We start from the raw sequence: 20663 nt of genomic DNA on the forward strand, positions 1-20663 counted from the left end.
AGCCATGTGTTGTACAAAGCTGCAATAGCATTCCTTTAGTATTTATTACAAACTATTTCTTGGCAAATAGTTTCCAAGAAAACGTTCGTAAAAGTATACACAATTTTTTTTGTGTATGGACAAAACATGTACTAAATAATTTATTTTATTTCATGTGAGTGTAACAAACAGTAGTAACATACACTAAAATATACGTACACTTACACACCAAAAAACCTAATAACTGTTTCTTAATTTTTTTTATGATTTAATTTTTTGGGGCTCTTGTAACATTAGGGGGTGGTGTAATGATAGCAAATTAAACCTAACATAATCTTATAATTTAAAGCGCCACACCCGTCCATGCATAGAGCTACGATTATTTCGCGGAAAACAAGTGGTTACCCAATCACGTAAAACTCGCCAAAGAATAAGGAATTGTTATCTTAGTTATATATTTTGGGAAGTTTAGTCATATTTTTGCTCTGTCCATGCATTACCTGGAATTCTAGAACGCAGAAACCCTTTTGCACAGAATTTACCGCTTCAGCCAACCACGTAACGGATGTCGGTGGTTTCTGTGGAGAAGTCGTCTTCGTAAATATTTCGATCACAATTAATTTTTAAAGTGAACACACTTAAAAAAACATACCAAAAATAACTCTTACTGTCAAAAATTACAACTCATCGAAATTTAATTGCTATGAAAACTAAGCAGTAACTTTGGGACATATTGTAGAAATTCACCATTGCAGAGCGTTTGTCTGATGCAGAAAAACAAGTCCGACAAAAAAGGGTAAATAAAAACAAAAACAAAATCCAAGGTTAGTTTTTTTTTAAAAGAAAATTTTACACCCAGGGGATTCTGCAGCAGAAACTGAGTATCTAAAAAAATAATCAAAGTGGAAAATAATTGAACGAATGTTAAAACCTACGGAACAACTACGACAAAGTTACTGAAATCAGACAAACAGCTGTGGATACCTCAACAGAGACAAAACAGACCAACACAGAAGGTGTTAAAGGTACAATTCAAGCAATGTTATAAGAAAATGATCCAACAAAATTTCGTTATAATAGCCTACTCATATCGTGGGTTATTGCTGACAACCAAAAAGACAAAGGCGATATTTTATCCCCAAATAAATTGTTCCTTTGCTGTACCAATTATGCAAAGCAGATGCGGATATATTTTTATATAATTTGAAAAAAAAAATCCGGGTATAATTCCTATTACCATTGAGTGTGCGATACTTGGACGGGAAAATGGTGGTAGTCATCCAGACAGTATCTCAGGCTTTGTGAATATTGAGGTTTGGTGTCAGGTGTCGTACTATCAGCAACGCGTGAATCTAAGACCACTTTTTAAATCTGTAAGTTTATTTAAATAATTTTTTTTCGTCCTTCAGTTATGCAAATTTAAAAATAAAATATTAAAAAATTTAGTAGTAAATTGTTTGTTTTGTCCAAAAAATTGCAATAAGTTCAAACATACTATATTTACTTGCAAGATTTATAAAAATTAAAATGCTCTATGTTTTTTTAATAAAGTTGTTTTAAGTTGGCGGTTATTAAAACGAATAATACGTTTGTTTTAAAATTAATATATGCTTTTAAACATATTTACTTTTTAAAATCTATTTACTTTGATCTATTGTTTTAAAGTTGACAAAGCTCACTTTGTTTTCTTTCAAAGATGTAAGAATATAATATATTTAAAAAACTCTCATGAAAAGGAATATAAGAAATTCAAAAGTAGAGCGAAGTAAAATTGATTAACATCAGACTATTCGAATAAAAGCATATAATTAAAAACACATTAGGTCTTGTTCAGCTTTGCCAAGTTAACTTCAGAGCCGCGTGATAAATAAAATAAAGCGTTAGTGTAAAAAAAAAAAAAATCTTCTTTTCCCCAGAGAGTATTTACGTGTTTTCCGTCCTAGGTTTTTCCCTTGGTACGCTGGGTCTGGGGCAGATTCTTCCGTTTTTCCGTATACCTCCTTTTTTTAGGATTAGGAATGATAAGGGGGGAAGAAGGGGCGTAGGGTTCTGCCAGTTCCCGAAGCAAGCGCGCAGGTGTGTGGTCTCCCCAGGAGCCCGAAGTCTATTTATCACCTCGCGCGGTCAGCTCGCTGCAGTCGGACACACAACACGGTCCGTGTTCCTTTGTCGCTCAGACAAGCCCGTCGTGCGAGGCATAGCTTGCAGCGGGAGTGTGGGTCCGGGGATGGTTGGGGGGGGGGGGGGGTGGTAGTGACGCAGTTCCTGTCCGCGGCCACGCGCACGCGCTCGAGTCTGCCCCGGGAGAGAGAGAGAGGACATAAATCTCTAACCCCCCACTCTCCACTCGCACAACCTTTCTCCACCCTCCACCGGGCTGACCAGCACCCCGGAAGAATGGAGCCCTCTCTCTCTCTCTCTCTCTCTCTCTCTCTCTCTCGGACTCCAGGGGTTAGGAGGGTGTGGGTGTGGGGGTTGGTTCATTAATCTACCCCCCTCTCCCCCTTCCTTATCACTTTCTCCCCACAACATCCACTCCCGCGGAGTTGTCTCCTACAGGGCGGCGGTGGCGGCCTGCCCCTAAAAGGCAGCTCGGCGAGCGAGAGACGCACGAACGCACCTACACTCCCTCCCTCTCTCTCTCTCTCTCTCTCTCTCTCTCTTCTCACCTCGTGGTTTAATCCACGAGAATAAGACTCGTTCAGGTGGGTTCTCTTACACATCTTGGCCATATATATATATATATATATATATATTTTTTTTTTCATTGTATCGTTATTACTGTAACGTAATGGTTGTTTCATTAGATCTAACTCTGAAAATCTAAAATAAAATTTCACTCAAATGTTTGTATTTGTTGTCACTTGCGCGAATTTTTATAAGAATGTTGTAGTATAGTTTGGATTAACCATTCGTATGAACCCTTCGTCTTAAAAATCTCTTTATTTTTGTATATTATTTATAAATCAATAAAGATTAGTTTTTACCAAATACTGAAAAATTCTGTTGTTTTTTTGTTTTGGAGAAACCTAATTTTTTTCATAAATTAAATTAATGGGATAGTAAAAAAAAGAGTTCTTCGACGAAGACTACATACGAAAGTTCAGTCCAAAACTGTAAACCACGTGATTTCATGCTTTCAGTACATGTCAGGACAAACGAGATCATAAAAACCATGAAATAAAGACTCGTGAAGTAGAAAAAAAAAATTTTATAAACTATTGCATGTGAATTTTTTATGAATTTAATTATAATACTGTGAAAAAAACTATAAAAGCAAAATAATTTAGGACAGTACTCCCTTGCATCATTCTGAGGATCAAGTTTAAGTCCACTGATTTATTCTTCCTATTAAAAGTCGAATAAAAATATATCTTCACCGTAATCAATATGAACGTTAATAACAGACTATTTATTTCCCTACCAAATGTGTACCTTCCCATGTTACAGATGTTCGATGCAGTTTCATTAATGGCCAATGAAAAAAAAATGGTAATTTTCTTGGATCCACTTTTATGACTGAACCATATTGGCGTAAAGGTTTCATGGCAATAATACAACGCCTGAGCGTAGGAAAAATATTGTCCACAGAGAGGCAAACACATAATAGGCTAACAAGATTAGGTTGACTATACTTGCGACAGTTTCGTTCAATTGCCTTTACGTGTGTCCTAGAGCATCAGCAGCAGAGAGAGAATTGCAAGATTCACTTTACTGTTAAAAATTTCCATCTTTAATTTATAGAAAACATTGATTACAAATTACCCAGGGATCTTCGTAAATTTACGATTATCTTCGTAAATGTACAGACGCTGAGTTCTCTTACTTTGAACATGAACCGACAAGAATATTCTTGGTATATTAACGAAACATTGAAAAACTGGTTAAGTCTACAAAAAAATATTCTTTTATCCACTTTGCTAAGTACAATACATGCGACTCGGAACTCTAAATACGGCGAAGTTTCCAAGAAGATTCAGTTGTTTGAAATTACGAAGAACCCTGGGTTTATTTGAGTTAAATACTTCGTTAAAGATTTCGTCAATTTACTGTAATTTCTAACAGCGTGAAAGGCATTCGCCGAAGTGCGTCTGACTGCATTATTCTGTGCGTCTGACACACATGCAAAATAAATACACCAAAACCGTTTGACTATCAAGTAGCAAATATAATAAAAAAAAATATAGACATGTTTTATATGTTTTTGAATGGTTCTTGCTGTGATAAAGATAGATTTTATATAATTTCATTTACATGCGGCATTGGTTTGCACTGGATGTCATATATAATTCTCAAAAACAGAAAAAGTAAATCAATATACGTATAAAAACACGCGGAACAATCCAATTTCAGCAGAAGCCAAATTTCAAGTGTCAATAGGGTACATCAGAGTATTTCGTGAAAGGAATGTGGGCAAGGAAAAATGTTTTATATTTCAGCACATACTAACGCAGTGGGCTGAAAACGAAGAAAAAGTTGCACATGAACATGGTAAATAATAAAAAAAGAAACCTTGGACAGCACAGCTATAAACAAACGAATCCAGCGATGATGCTAATATAATAAGATATTCTGGACAACACAACGATGACAGCGAACATGAACACAGAAAGCTTCCTACTACGAAAAGGTTTTGTGTGTATGTGTATGTATGTATATAAGTAGAAGTTTACGTCTCACAGATCTGGGCATAGCCGTATGACGATGGGAAGAACGAAATTATAAAAGGATTTTAAACACTAAGATACCGACTAGGCCTATGTGCTCACATTTTGATTGAGTTGTTGTGGAATTTGGGAATTTGTCAACTTTCACAAATGAACATGACGTGTTAATTATCTTATGACCACCAAGGACAATCAAATTTTAAAATTACTAATAAAAGTACTTATTTTAAAACATTTTTGGCATAACCTGTTGAGATTATTGAAACCACATTTCTAGCAGTAAAGGGGAGGGTTTAGTACTTTTTACGTTATTCACACTAGAGAACGTACGTTCAATGTTTTCCCGGAAATTATAACCAATATCTCATGGCCTATGAACAATTTGAGTTAGTAACTACACGTATTGTTCTACTTGTATAGATTTTAGTTACCAAATTTTACTTGAATTAAAACAAACCTTTTTTTTTACATTTTTTGCACTATTTGATGTATACTTTTTATTTTTTTACAATATACAGACCTATTACGAAGCATAACTAAATAAATAGTAGTACTGAAATATTTCCGGTTAAAATATAATTACTGTATACTCATGATTTCTCAGAACTTAACACAATTTTTAGATGTTTAAATTCTTAAATAATGTATAATAAAAAAAATTTCCCTCGCTAATTATGTCTAAAAGAACCACAGTAATAATGCTAAAACAATAATAAAAATCAATAAAATTACATATTTTTAACATAAATATTTTTCTTATTTGTTACAGACTACTAGTGCCCGCCATGCTGCAGTTTCCACTGCTAGTGATGATTCTCCTTGCAGTGTCATCAGCAGAAGCTAAAATAGGTATGTATCTAGAGAATATAGAAAAAATAGGCTAATTTATTTTAAAAAAAAATAGATGTTTCGAATCTGGATACAACCAAGCCTATCCACATTATACTGAACTATTAACGAATGTGAACAGTTTTAGCTAATTTAACGTACATAACAATAAGTTTGTGACCTTTGTTGGTATTCAGGTATTATGTACCTATGCATCAAGCCTTTGAATGGTGTCTAAAGGAATTTTTTTTCTTTACGTTCTTCAAATCACTGATGTAAACTAGAGTGAAATATATCTTACTTAACTTTATGTGCATATGTTATTGTTTAAATTATAACGTATTTCTATTTGTATTTTGGATCACTATGAAGCTACAATTTAAAACATGTTCAGAAATTGCCTATATAATTGGCTAGTTTAACCGCGGTATACATATTTTGAAAGAATTATCACTTTCGTGTATATTTCTTCGTTTCTGAATTGATTTCAGTTCGGTTTTGCGTCTCGCGTGAAATGAGACGCTGTGGTTAACACATCACTCATCCAGAGGTCTAGGATCGAATAGTAGTCCACTCATTCTAAGTATAGTTTTCCATGCCATCATCCCGAGATCACTCCAGTTTTATACTGGGAAGACTCTTCACTAGTGTAGACCATAGTATATTCCTCCCATCGCTGTCCATAGGGACCGGAAATAAATTCGCGAATATATTTCGCAAAACAGACCAGAAGCCAAACGCGTTTAATTTTTTCCCCTGCTTCTGTGAGTGGCCCACAATTGACTAGATTGAATCCGAGCCATATAGGAAAAAAAAAACCTCTACTTGAAACGTATCACATCACAAGAAACCCAAACATCAGGTGTCACGACTCAGTATAGCCAACAAGCAGGTAGCATTTTCCCGAGTACATAGAGGATTTTGGAGTCTAGCCTGGATATCAATGGAACCGCGACATTTTCCAATTCCTAGTTGTTGACGAGACACTAACGCCAACTTTTAAATTAAATTATGTACATACTTTTGTATTAAACAATTTGAAACCGAAATATTCATGTAAAGTTACATATTTTTGTAAATTTGTACATTTACATAGAAACAACTGTATCACAACAAAATAGTGTTCGCGAAAATACTGGGGGTTAATTCTTATCAGGGAATTCATGATTTATGTTTTTCCAGTACATCCATTAGTAAAGTTATTTGTAAACCATCCCCTGAATAGCTTTCCAGTATTAACTGAGTAGGTACATGATAAGCCTGACACAAGAAAATTAAAACAATTGGTAGAAAATTCGATTATCTTTTCAATGCTTATATATATATATATATATATATATACTAGCTGATCCGGCGAATTTTGTTCCGCCTTAGAGGCAATAAATGAGCAGATTTTGGATTTTATTAAATTGATGCTGAAGGTTGTATTTTACTTTCAAGAGAATTTTGTAATTAAGTGAAAATGATGTGGATCTAATTACTCAACTATTTGAACTTTTTAAAATGTTAGGATTAAAAATGATTTTTTTTTGTAATAGTGAAACATATTTCCATAAAGCATGTTTTCAGTTTTTTAAGCTAAATCGGATGTTAGAATTTTTTAATACTGATGATTCCTTCACGCAATAAAAAAAACAATTACCATATTTTATTTTATTTGAAATGATCTTTGATACTTAAGGACATAACGCGAGCGAAGCCGCGGGTAAAAGCTAGTAATACATAAGAATAAGTAAAGTATATTATTATTCTACTGTATTGTATGTAAGTACAAAAATAAATAAATACCTTGAATGTCGGATCAAATCCTCGTTCTTCGATAATGTCTGCCCCAAATGAAGTCATTTGGAAACAACTATTGTATTTTTTAGTGTTTGCTAGAAAATGTCGCGATTCGGGTGTTTCGTCACGAAGCAATGAATGCAATGGCTCAGATGGCGGAGTCAATAATGGCAATTTCACTTTCCCACTAAGGCAGCACAATCCTGGCGTTTCTCCGGAAAACTTCAATGCACCACAAAACTCGCAAACAACGTCCATTGGCCCAATGAGAATGCTAGTATGCAAGCAGTAATCAGTGCTGCAATCGTATCGAAACGCTGCTCGATTCAAATCAGTACTTGATAAATTTCTTCTTGTGCGTCGAAAATTATCTAGTTGTTGATCTCTGAGGTTTGCTCGACGATTTCGCATTGCCAACCGAACCGTTTCACGGGCTGCCTCGCTTTGCTCTTGTGATTGAGAAGCACGAAGTCGATCCATACTAACGCGGCGCTCTCCACGTGCCATTTCTTGTTCTTCCTCAGTTTTTTCATTCGCAATGTTTCGAATTCTAGTTGCATTACGGCCTTGTCGGGAAAGATTTGATCGTCTTGGTCGCGGCATGGTATTGTTAATGATAATATTGGCACGATAAGCCAATAGAAACTCGAAAAAAACACATCACCCGTCAACTTTAAAATTTTACATTGTCAAATTTTCAACCATACTTAACCATACGTTTAGCTATCAGTTGTGTTTTGTTATTCCATTTCAGTTGCGTTTTGCTATACCATTTTTAACAAATGAACGGCTAGACTGATGTTTCGACTGATAAATTTTTCGTTTTGCTTTCAGTTGCGTTTTGTTATACCACTTTATTTACACGCTTTGTATTAGCTTCACCTGTATGTTTGTTTGTATGTTTGTAACCGACTCCTTTGGGTGCGATTTTGACCCACTTTAAACGACCAGATTTCATTCAAACTTTGTAGATTTATCGAGGACTGATGACAATACACTACTTTGACAAGATTATTCCATTATTAAATTTGCAAAATAAATTTTTTGTCAATTTATATAATTTCACAATATTTAGTAGGCTTTGTTTATATTGCGCCAAATACAAACTGAAAGAAAAGAGTTCGCACATTGTAAAGAAAACCATTTCGCTCATGTGCGAACTCTTTTCTTTCAGTTTGTCTTTGGTGAGATATAAACAAAGTCTATTAAATATTGTGACATTTAATTAAATGAAAAGTGACATTTAATGAAATGAAAAGTGAGAGTGGGTTATGATTATTGTGAAGAATAAACTTTCTTGATTTTCTATTTTTTAGTTTGGTTTTCTATATAAAGCTTGTTTTTAGTTTTTTTAAAGATATTATTTATTTTTTCCCCGGGAACAGGATAAAAAGTATCCTATGTCCGTCTCCTGGTTCTAAGCTACCTCCCTATCAATTTTCAGCCAAATCGGTTCAGCCGTTCTTGAGTTATAAATAGTGTAACTAACGCGACTTTCTTTTATATATATAGATTACTGAATAAAATATTATGCATCAATTTTCGTAAGAAATACTCAGCATTATCTCAAATCCCTTATTTCATACATGCAAAAGTTATCATGACATGTGTTGTACAAATTTACAAATCTTTCTTGTAGTATTACAAACTATTTTTTGGCAACTGTTTTCCAAAGGAATTTTCTGGAAAAAGTACAGAATTTTTTTTCTGTGTACCGTTGACAACGAAATATTTAAGGCGGTAGAACTGAACGAATAAATAAAGGATGGCGAGGAAGGAACCAATAATAGCGTATTGTAAGGAACTATCCCATCATTCATCTAAAGTGGTTCTTTTTTTTATTTCCACCTTTTTTGGCGCAGTTAAGGCGTACCCGTCAACTAGCTGACAGCAACGTATAATAAGTAACATCTAAAAATAAACATGAAATTACATACAAATTAAAGAAAATAGTTATGAATCCTCTACCAAATAACATGCAGGTTTACCACTAACTTAATGATATAAAATATTGTATTAAATAGAAAAAAATATTAAAATATAATATCATACTAAACTGAACCATATAAAATATTTATGATAGAAAAAATTTAAAATTGTATCTATAATTAAAATTAGTAAAATGAAATTCACTCACACAAACATATTCATTCAGTTTTCCCTTGGTCACGTGACAGTGAATTCAAAGAACAAATATTTTTAATTTAATTTAATTTTTTTTTAAAAACATCTTGGTAGACTCTTTGTGTCAAGCAACCTGATCGAGGCTGTTACAGACGCGAGATGCGGTAACTGTGAAGTATTTCGATAATGTTTTGGTTTAATTAATATATATTAAATGTTCACGTTTTGATGTAGAGAGTGCCACACACTGACAAAACATTCTGTATTTTAACAAAAGATTTATTTGATAACCAGTTGCCAAGAAATATGTTGTAATAAATGTAATACTACAAGAAATTTGTTGCAACTTAGTCCAATACATGGCTATGATTATTTTTGCATGTATGAAATATGTTTTCGAGATAATTCTTGGTATTTCTCATGAAAATTGGCGAATAATTTAATGATTATTCATTCAAATTATTTTTTTAAACCATGAAAAGATAATCAAGTATTAAATAATTGGATTTCATATTAGGTTATTACGTTAATCAACTTCCGCATTTAGTACTGGAAAGTTATTCAGGGAACGATATACAAATAACTTGAACTATTGGAGATACTCAGACAAGACACTTTTAGAAATAACAGTAAATGTAGGGATTTTTCAACAAAGAATTTAAATACAATAAACGACGAGCTCTTCGTAATGTAAAATAACCGAATTTTTGTAGAAAATACGCTGTATTTCAAAACGAAGGCAAAACAAACGCGTGGACAATATAAATGTATTTATGCTGTAGACTTTCGCAGTTTGTGAAAGTTTTGTTAGTAGACTAAGAATATTCTTTTTGATTTACGTTCAAAGTAAGTGAAATAAGTGGCCGTAAATTTACGAAGACAGCCTTTAATTAACGAATATCCCTGGTTAATTTTTAGATAGCGCTCTTCGTAAATTAAGGGTGAGAATTTTTAACAGCTCACAAAGCATAAATACCCGGGTAAGCATCCAAATCCAGTTTTACTGCGACAACTATTTTATAGTGATACAGTTGTTTTCATGTATATGTGTAAATTTACATATATCTGTAAATTTACATGAATATATCTGTTCCATTTACAAAAAAAAATTATAACGCAAGACTGTGACGCGAGCTTAAAAACTTAAACCGCTGGATAAGCATTGACGATCATCTGCTTTAAGTATTTTATGTAGCATTAGTGGAGCGTTTGGTGATAGTTTTAAAGTAAGTGTAACCATTAAAATACCTGAGATCAGGCTGGACGATTGGGATTCAAACCTGGGACCTTCAGACTGCGAGTCTGACGCGTAGAATTGGCACTGCCTCTCTTGATGGCGACGTGATTTAGGTGAAAATGTTGACGTTCGAAACCTGAATGAAAGATTGTTTTGTTATGAATTTAGTTGTGTGTGATATTAATAATGGTGAATTTCTACGTTTTCACGTTTACGTTATAGTATAAATATGTTGAACAAAAATAAACTAGAGAAGATCGAATAAGTCGGTGATATCATCCTGACTATAAATTGTAACATTTTTAATTGCTAGAGACGAACGTTTAGGAAAATCAATTCATTACATAATCAGGAACAAAAATTCACGTACGCTACATCCAGTAGTAAGGTGGATTCAGAAGAAAATGCCACCGTTTTGTAAATTACATTATAAAAATTGCTTTTAATGAGCTATAGTTTTCATCTACATCTTTCAGTTGAAGTTATATATTATTAAAGGTTAGAAATGGTCCGTTAATAAAGTATTTATATTTTTATATTTACAACTAATTATATTTTATAATATTAATAATTAAGAAAACTAAATAAGTTTTTACAAATAACACCAGGTTTAATGCGTCCCAATTCTATTTTAAATTGAAAAATAATGATTTTAAATTAAGTGGTTATTCAAATAGCTACGGTATCTTTTTCCTCCAATTTATTCATACAATAGAGTTTAGGCATTTCAATATATATATATATATATAAAATTTTATTCTCAGTAAATATTATTTATACAAATGTGTATTTTAATTTATTATCTACGTGTTTATCCATAGTAAAATATACATGTTTTGTCAATAACATCGTTGTATAAAAAGATCTTCGACAATGTCATGTCATTATGTTCCATTTGAGACTACCCTCTACTGCACTAACTTGTATGGCTGCATTTTGGAGAAGGAAAAAACTCACGTTTAAAAAAATATGTTTATGTTCTGTGAAGCAATTCATTGAAGTTTAAAGCATAGGTATTTAAACAAGGAATCTTTTTCCTAGCTTTTATTTAATACAGCCCATTGTTTATGTTATTTAATTTAATTTCAGTGGATTTTAAATTTTTTAAGCTCACTGGTTTTCATAGTTCTCAACAGAAACTACATATTTTTGCAAATTGTGCTAAATTAAATTCTGCCATTAATTATTTTTATTATTTTTAGGAACTATTACAATGAATGGTATAAAGTATAAGCTATGTTTTAGCAAATGTCAACTGTCATAAACATGTTAAATGTTATTCAAAAACATATCGTTGGTTAGGTGAGATGATGTGAAAATATTCAAACTGATTCCTAATTTTATATGTAAGTGTGAATAAAAAATCAAACAAAAAATATTATGAAGTGATAAAACATCGCCTTCCATTAAAAAAAAAAATAACAGTGAAAATTATACAAAAGTATTATTCGTAGGGGAAACAAATCATTTTGCTCATAAATTGGTTTTTTTTTTTGGATGATTGTTAGGGGGGGGGGGGGGCGTGGAGAGCGGAGAATTTCAACGTTCAACAATCCTAGTCCCAAAACTAGTTTAGTATTTGCAAGTGATTCTCTTATAAAAATTGTCAAAATAAATAGTCTGTTAAAATATCCAAACGCCTATGTTGTTTATATGAACAGTAAATGTTTATAGTATTCTTAAGTTGAATTAAAACCTGAAGCATTGGTTGAAAATGTCTCTTGTTGCAAAAAATATTTTCAGTGTTATTAGGGACTTTGTTCATAAGTGGATTAAGGTAAGTGTTTTCTAACATTTTATACATAACACATTTTTTTCTTTACTTGATATATCGGGAATAAATATAATTTTAAACAAGCTATATAAAGTATTAGTTAGTAAATGAAAAATTGTATAAAATTATTTACTTGGATTAAATTCTGTATTGAATAAAGACGAAAGGGAAAATTATTTTGATCTGATAATAACGGTTTATGATGTGCTAAGAGAATAACAAAATTTTATATCAGGAGAATAGAAAATACAAAAATGCGCCAAATGACGGAGCACAAATAATTATAAAAACTAAATTGTACGTAAAAGTGATGTTAACAACAATGTTAAAAATGCTACTGATCGAAAAATAAATAATTGTTATATTAATGTATTCTGTTCCGAAAATGCGTGCAGGTGATAGTTACAAAGAAAGACTAATTACCACAAAGCATATCGTTTAAGCAAAGCGTCAATTTTATGGAGAGAAAAAATCAGCTGTCAGGAGATTTAATAAGAAAAGGACTGGATTATTATAACTTAGAGTAATTGCGTCCCACGCTAATTACTCTCTTCCCGCCCTCATTCTTCATTCGCATCACAAATACACGGTTGGATGGTTCTTATTAAAAGAGTATTAGCTCTCGAACAAACGAACGAAACGCACTTATTATAGGTGCGCCTGCCTACCTTCTGGGAACGATTTCAATATCTGGTATGGATATTAGGCACCTTTATTGAACCTCTTTTCATTTTCGCTTTCTTATAATTTATGAAAGCATTATAAATGAGCTCAAAGACAGGCTTATTCATAGATATTAATTTCAAGTTTTGGTTTTAGCATGAAGAAGATTTGAGGATGTAAAAACTGTCTTTTGTTTAGATAAAATTTTCTTCAATATGTCTTGAATTGAAGTGCTGTAAAATTGTTCTTATTTCGTAAATTTAAGCTAAATATTGTTCCCTGGTTATTTAATGAGAAACCTGCGTGTAAAGGAAGTGTGAAATTCTCTAGCTTAAATAATCGGGAAAAATATTCAACAAAGAATAAAACGGGAGCCTAAATGAAAAATTAAATATAGTTAAATCTATTGACTACTGAATTACAAGTAGCCAACGGTGTTGTTTTAAACCAAAATAAGATATACATATCTGAAACATGTGTAGGTTTGTAAAACATTTCTGATATATACTCATTTTTGGTAAGTGTCTGAATTGAAAAATAAATTAACATCAATTCTTTTAACATTTACTAAATTTATAATATTATTATTTATCATAAAATAACGCTACAGTGAAGTGCCGGCTAGTAAAACAGTGTGTCTAGGGAACAATAATATTCAGTTCAAGGGAACTGAACACCCTTAAAGCAACGAACAAGGACTGACATATTAACGCCTCAAAATAAATGGGGGATTCGTAAGCTGGCAACACTGTGACGGACTGACGGTTACTACACTGACCAAATGTTCTTTTTACACGCTTTATATTAGCTTCACCTGTATGTTTGTTTGTTTGTATGTTTGTATGTTTGTAACCGACTCCTTTGGGGGCGATTTTGACCGACTTTAAACGGCCAGATTTCATTCAAACTTTGTAGATTTATTGAGGACCGATGACAATACACTAATTTGATAAGATTATTCCATTATTCAATTAGCAAAATAAGATTTTTGTCAATTTATATAATTTCACAATATTTAGTAGGCTTTGTTTATATCGCGCCAAAGACAAACTGAAAGAAAACAGTTCGCACATTGTAAATAAAACCATTTCGCTCATGTGCGAACTCTTTTCTTTCAGTTTGTCTTTGGCGCGATATAAACAAAGCCTACTAAATATTGTGACATTTAATTAAATGAAAAGCATGAAAAGTGAGAGTGGGTTATGATTATTGTGAACAATATACTTTCTTGAAGAGAATATTATCTATTTTTGTAAAAATATGAAGAAAAAAAAACCTGAAATAAGGGCTTTAAATGTTGTTTCGTTCGTTAAATAGAGAAACACAATTACGTCTTTGTTTCATTTTACCAATTAACCAAGAGTGAAACATTATTATAAAACAACATTTTCTGCAAATATTTCACGAAACATGGAAAAATTGAGCTTTGATTTTGCTGTGAAACCAACAGCAGATGGGAAATCAAACACCATATGCATAACCTCAATAGCTACACCTGATGGGCAGATTTTTGAAATTCCACTCGAACACCAACCTGAAAATCTACACCAAGCAGTTACAAATATTCCAAACTATGCCAAGGTCAGTAAATCATTAAATAAAAGACATCAAACACGGAAAATATGGATAAGTATGACAGATGATATATCAAAAACATATTTGGATAGAGAGCAAAACTTACAGTTTGAGGATTTTTACCTGGACGAAATTGAGGAAAAAACAAAAATTGCTGAATACATACCTAGTGGATCAAATAAAAAATTGTAAAAACTGTTAAAACATTTCTTGAAGGAAAAAAAAAAACTTTATCTGAAACTCAAAATTTAAGGAAAATTTGCATAAGATTTCATGATTGAGAAATTCACGGGCAGAAACTCAAATGCTTACCAGTGGATTAAAGATTTCTACAAAGAATGTGAACGTTTCCTAATCAAAGAAGACAAAAAGAAAATAGAAATTTTAAAACATTTCTTAGAATACTCCAGTGAAGTATGGTAGAACTGCATGCAAATGAAACTTACAGTGGAATCGGACTGGAACAAATAGGAGAAAATGTTTTGTGAGACATATGCAAAAAAAAAGGATGGTCACCCATCAGATATGCTGAGTTAGAATAAACATCAATGACTTTCCGAATATATTGATTTTCATAGCAGGATATTGAAATTATTGAGTACTGTAGTTCTTCAACACGCTATATTGGATATATATTTTAGAAGCAGCCAATTTCTACTCATCACTTTAATAATAAAGTCATGTAATAAATAAAAATTTGAGCCACATCTCGAACACTTCTGAGATAAAACAATATTTATCGATTTTATTTTAACTGCAGCCAATATCTATTCAAAAACTACTTTAATAGTAATTGATGTAATAACTATCAAGTTTTTTTTACATTGTTATAAAATTTCTTTCATACGTCGATAAAGATGTATCACTTTAAATTATAAATAAACCAAACTAAAAAGTAGAAAATAAATAATAGTTTAAAAAACTAAAAAACACGCTTTTATAGAAAATTGAACTAAAAAATTGTGTAAAGTAAAAAAACGTATTTTATTTTAAAAAAAAAGCGTGGGGTGCTTTTTAAGATATTATCACAATGATAATCCTTCTACCTACTCATATCTGTCAATAAAATAATTATAACTATTGACACCATGCACCCCACACTTTTTTTTAATAATATACATTTTTTAAATTCAAATTTATTAAAATTTATTTTCTATTTTTTAGTTCAATTTTCTATAAATGCGTGTTTTTTAGTTTTTTAAACTATTATTTATTTTTACAAAACATTCCTTTGGAAACCAGTTGCCAAGAAATACTCGTAGTTTGTAATACTGCAAGAAATATATTGTAACTTGTAACTTACTAGGCTATTGTTATTTTTGTATATTTGAAATACGATTTTCAAGATAATATTGAGTATTTATGACGACAGTTATTGCTAGAGGTGGGTCGAAAAGTATCAACCTGATACTTTGTCACTGATACGCGCCTGTATCAGGAACGGCAAACGAGTACACTTGAAAAGTATCAGAGACTTTAGTATCAGTTCAGAATTCACCTGGAACAACACCACGGCCAATGAGCGCAGTACCCGATCGCAGATGACGGTCACTTGGGCGTAGCTTGTGAAAGGGGAGGGAGCAGGAACGACGAATAAGGGATAAAGAAGGGAAAGAATGTAGGGGAGGAAGCGCAGGGGAAGGCGTTGAAGCCTTGAAGGAGAGGCGCAAAGCGATATTGTTACAAGCAGGGCTGCCACTCATGGGTTTTTCCACCCAGATCTGGGTTTTTACAATGGTGTTAGGGTTTCTGGGTTTTTAAATAATGAATTCCAACAATTATAGGTTTTTTATAATTTTAATTATTTTTATACCTAAAACAATAATAAAGGTAGTAGCTACTGTATCTGTTGCAATATCTGTTTGATAAATGCAAACAAGTCTATGTGTTTCACACACAAAAATACATATAAACACAAAACTAGTTTTCAAGAAGCTAAGTCGAATATTAAATTAGACACATTCTTCAAAGAGGCTTGCAGAACACAAAACCAATGCAACAATTAACCTTCAAACCAATCTTGTAGAATCAGACTCTGAATAAAGACTAACGTACATGATGCAGTTTTATAAAAACAATTACCGGTTTAAAGAATGCAGTGATGGTGTTTGTTTTGTCATGTATATATTTGTAGGTTTTTTTTATGATATGTGCTGGTCCAAGAATTACTTATACAGCCATTTTGCTGCAGTGTAATTTTCTTGTATTGGTTGTATTTAACCGTTTTCAGTCTTGTAAGGTAATTAATTGTTTTATATTAAAACCAGTTATGTTTATATTTTTGAATTAGTACGCAAACATTTTCAACGATAGCATTTTAGACGCATCTGGGTTTTTTACCCATGTGTCTGGGTTTTTTTGTAGGTTATCTAGGTTTTTCATGAATATCAGAGTGGCAGCCCTGGTTACAAGTCGTTTTGTTTATTGTCCTACTTCAAAGTACGCTCAGTGCGCAGTGCGTGCACCGTCTCGTTCAATAATAAAACTAATGAAATTTTAATATTAAAAAGTACATTAATACAAGATATAATATTTATATTTGTGCACCTAACAGCTATGAAAATGCAAATAAATTCTCAGTTGACACTAATAACAGATGTAATCAACATATGGACTTTCTTTTTTCGAAAAAAATTAGTAACTAGTGTTTTTATACATTAAAAATTCACGATTTTATCAAAAATAAAAAATAAAAAAACAGATAGGTACATTAGTGAGCATACTATATCAATGTTTTTTCAAATGTTTCTTCAGATTAGTCGATGATTTATAACTCAGTTTTTGTTTACACAAATTACAATTAGCAAACTCATTATTTTCCGTGAAAAAATTCCACACAAATGAAGTCTTTTTCGTGCACTTATCCATTCCTTATTTCACTATAAAGATACTAACTAAAAAACATGACAGCCCGCAACATGGTGATAAACGGCCAGGACGAACTGCAGTGAATGTTGAACTGATTGATACTGGTTGTATCAGGCGGGCATGAGAGTATCAGAGATAGAGAATTATCAGGCGTGATAAATAATGTATCAGATTCTCCTTCCGGTCGCACGGTCTGCGTACGCGGAGCTTTGTTGCCTCCTGGGACCGTCTGATACAGAAGTATCAGAGACTTGTGACATGGTACAATGCTGTATCAGTTAAAGGTTGGTACTGATACCGAAAATTGCTGTCACAACCCACCTCTAGTTATTTCATGTTTTTATATTTTAACAAGCCAATAACCCATTGCTTCACTTACGAATTTCAGGGTATTGCCGTTATTTTAACTTTAAAAAAAATGATGTGATTTATTTCAAACATCTATACTTAATAAATGAACACAATTAATTTTCAGGTGTATATAAGCTCAAATTCATAAGAAAGCTGTTTAATAATGGTATTTAATAAAGGTGTTCGTGCGCAGGCCTTTTTTCATTTTCATTATATATTTAGTACCTATCTGACTTCATTTACGTGGACTTGATAATTTTATACAGAGGGGAATGAATAAAGAGTAAAATTAATTATAAAAAACATAGTCGAGTCTTATTTGTACTGCAATTTTGGAATTATAAAAAACAAATCTAGTCTGATTTTTACTGGAATTTTGAGCTTCATTGACGTGGTAGACTCGTGAAATTTATATTGTTTCTAACTCTTAATTTAATGCAATATATTTTTATACAACATTATTCTCCGCCAGTATGTATAAATGTTGGACATTTTATGCTCTTGAACAACCAACTTATAGCTGACCATGCAAGAAGCATTGAGTGCCCAAAGAATTCCTGCCACTTTCAATGTTTGGCCCTGGGACTTACTGTCATTTTAACTTTAGCAGGAATTTCTGCTTCTTAAATTGTAATGGCCATTTATAGGGAATTGTCGGGGAATTAACAAGCTCTCTCCTGTAGCTTATCTGGTCGGTGAGAATTTAATGTTTCTCTCCAGCTCTGTGATGCGCAGGCTGGTTGGTACCATTGCACAATCTCAGAGCATCAAGGCTAGAAATCAGCAAAACCGGGACGCCAAACTTCAGCTCCAGTTCGTATCTTAACTTCAGCTCCGATATCACCTAAGCAAGACGTGACGGACGCACCAAACGATAACGCGTTACATATTCAAGGCTACGCCATCTATTGAAGAAATTCAAAACTAAACTTTTATTGACGCCGTTAGTTCGCTAGTCACCTCCTCGCCAAGGAGGATAAGAATTTGCCAGACCTTAATAAATGACTGTGTGGCTGACATAGAGAAATTTCTCACACTCACTGTCTGCCTATGACTTACATATGATTTTATATTTTTAAAGTGAATTTAAGCCTTTCTCGCTCCTTTTGAGTTTGAATTTCATTATTATATGATCCAATTTTAGCCAGTCGAAATAAAGCAAGCGAGGTATTTAACTGAAGTAAGTGGCCAACATTCAATAAATCTCGTAGTACTGTAGTATACATGCAAAAATGAGGTTTTTATTTTATATCTCCGGCTCTCTTCGTCGTGGCAAGATACAATATATACCAGTTTTTAAATAAAAAATAAGCTTTTAAAAAAAGGTTTCATCAAAATCTGTCCAGTATTTTAGCGTGTTCCTCGAACGAACAAACAGACAGACAGACAGTTTTATTATATTATGAATGGACGTTTCATTCATGCATATTTTTTTTAAACACGGAAATATATTCGCATATCCAATGATTGGACTTTGTTTTATTTTTATATGCTTATTAATTTGCGCAGTTAATAATGGGATGCTTTTTCCAGGGAACGGTTTACAAAATATGTTTAACAATTGAAGGTACTGGGGCAACACAAAGTATGAAATACCCCGGGTAAGAATCCGAACCCAGTAATACGGCGAACATTACCTTGTAGTGATAGAGTTGTTTTCATGCAAATGTACAAATTTACAAATATGTGTAATTTTTACATGATAATTAAATTATGTTAAATTTACAGAAAAAAAAAAATACTCTGATGAGATCGGTGTGGAGGCCTACTCTCGGTGAGAGCGGGGCAGAAAAACTGTGAGCAGTACGTAGGAAGAAGTAGTAGCGGAGTGGTTTCTCACAGCGGTTTCTAGATGTTCCCGTCATGAACTGTGAGGACTCTGATCGGCACCGTCTGCGTCTGCGCGGGAAGACTGAAGATGCGACTGAACGACCTCTCCCCGTCGCGACACCCTGCGCACACGTCAGAAGAGCTTCGCCGAGAAATTCTTACGGAGACTTTCTCTGAGACTTCTAGGGGTGTCTCCCCCTTCAGCCGATGGGATTTCGTGGAGTCGGATAGCCGCACCGCGCAGAGGCTGCTGGGAATGCGACGGGACCGTCAAAACAGTTCACCAGCCTTCAAGTGCCACGGGGTGCCACGGGAAGCTGCGGTCCTCGTCTCTGGGTTCTCCCGCCGAGCTTGTACGCTGCAGGCTGTACTCGCGGTGGCCGATGCTGCGCCTGTGAAGGAGCGGGAGTGAGGTTGGCACAGCGCCCGGACTAGGCACGCGAGATTGCACACTCATCCAGGGTCATCAGGCGCATTAGACTGACCGATTCTGCCTACTGTGTTGTCGGTCCTTGCTGATCTCTCGTTGCTGGGTGGGCTGCCTACGCGTCCTTGCAAGAGTTCGCGCAAGTTGCGAGCAAGGGTCAGTCAGATCTCGTGGACTTCGAAGAAGAGATAAAGGCATCGCCCTTGGTTTCGGGGGGGGGAAAAAAACCAGTGAGAAATATCATCCTAGCATATTTTGCGTGCCGGAAAAATAATTTGGCACAGTAAACGGCGCGGTGCAAGTATTCCTGCAGCTGCGGAGATGAACTCTTGTATGTGGGAAGAGTACGAAAACAATATTTCTAAAGTACGTAAATGTAAGTATATAGTTTATGTGAATTCCGACACGTTCTAAGTGCGAGTGGTCAAGTTGATTTGTGTGTAAGGGAGAGAAAGAGCTTTCAAATGAAGACAGGTCTAATATGAACTATGATGATCTTAGATTTAAAAAAATCTTTAAAAAAGTAAATTTAATATACAGGAAATGTTTGTTTTTTCG

The 20663-nt window shown here is 33.4% G+C and overlaps 1 protein-coding gene across 1 annotated transcript in view; it reads left to right on the forward strand.

Annotated features, from left to right (window-relative positions):
• Positions 1-20663, forward strand: part of LOC134530316 (acid sphingomyelinase-like phosphodiesterase 3b) — a 539986-nt gene that overhangs the window by 345459 nt on the left and 173864 nt on the right. Inside the window, exon 4 of the mRNA XM_063365045.1 lies at positions 5416-5495. Coding sequence (XP_063221115.1) covers positions 5432-5495 — 64 coding nt within the window. The 5' untranslated portion in view covers positions 5416-5431. The remainder of the gene's footprint in view (positions 1-5415; positions 5496-20663) is intronic.

This window comes from Bacillus rossius, chromosome 1 (assembly GCF_032445375.1).
Source record: "Bacillus rossius redtenbacheri isolate Brsri chromosome 1, Brsri_v3, whole genome shotgun sequence".
NCBI classification, from domain to species: Eukaryota; Metazoa; Arthropoda; class Insecta; order Phasmatodea; family Bacillidae; genus Bacillus; species Bacillus rossius.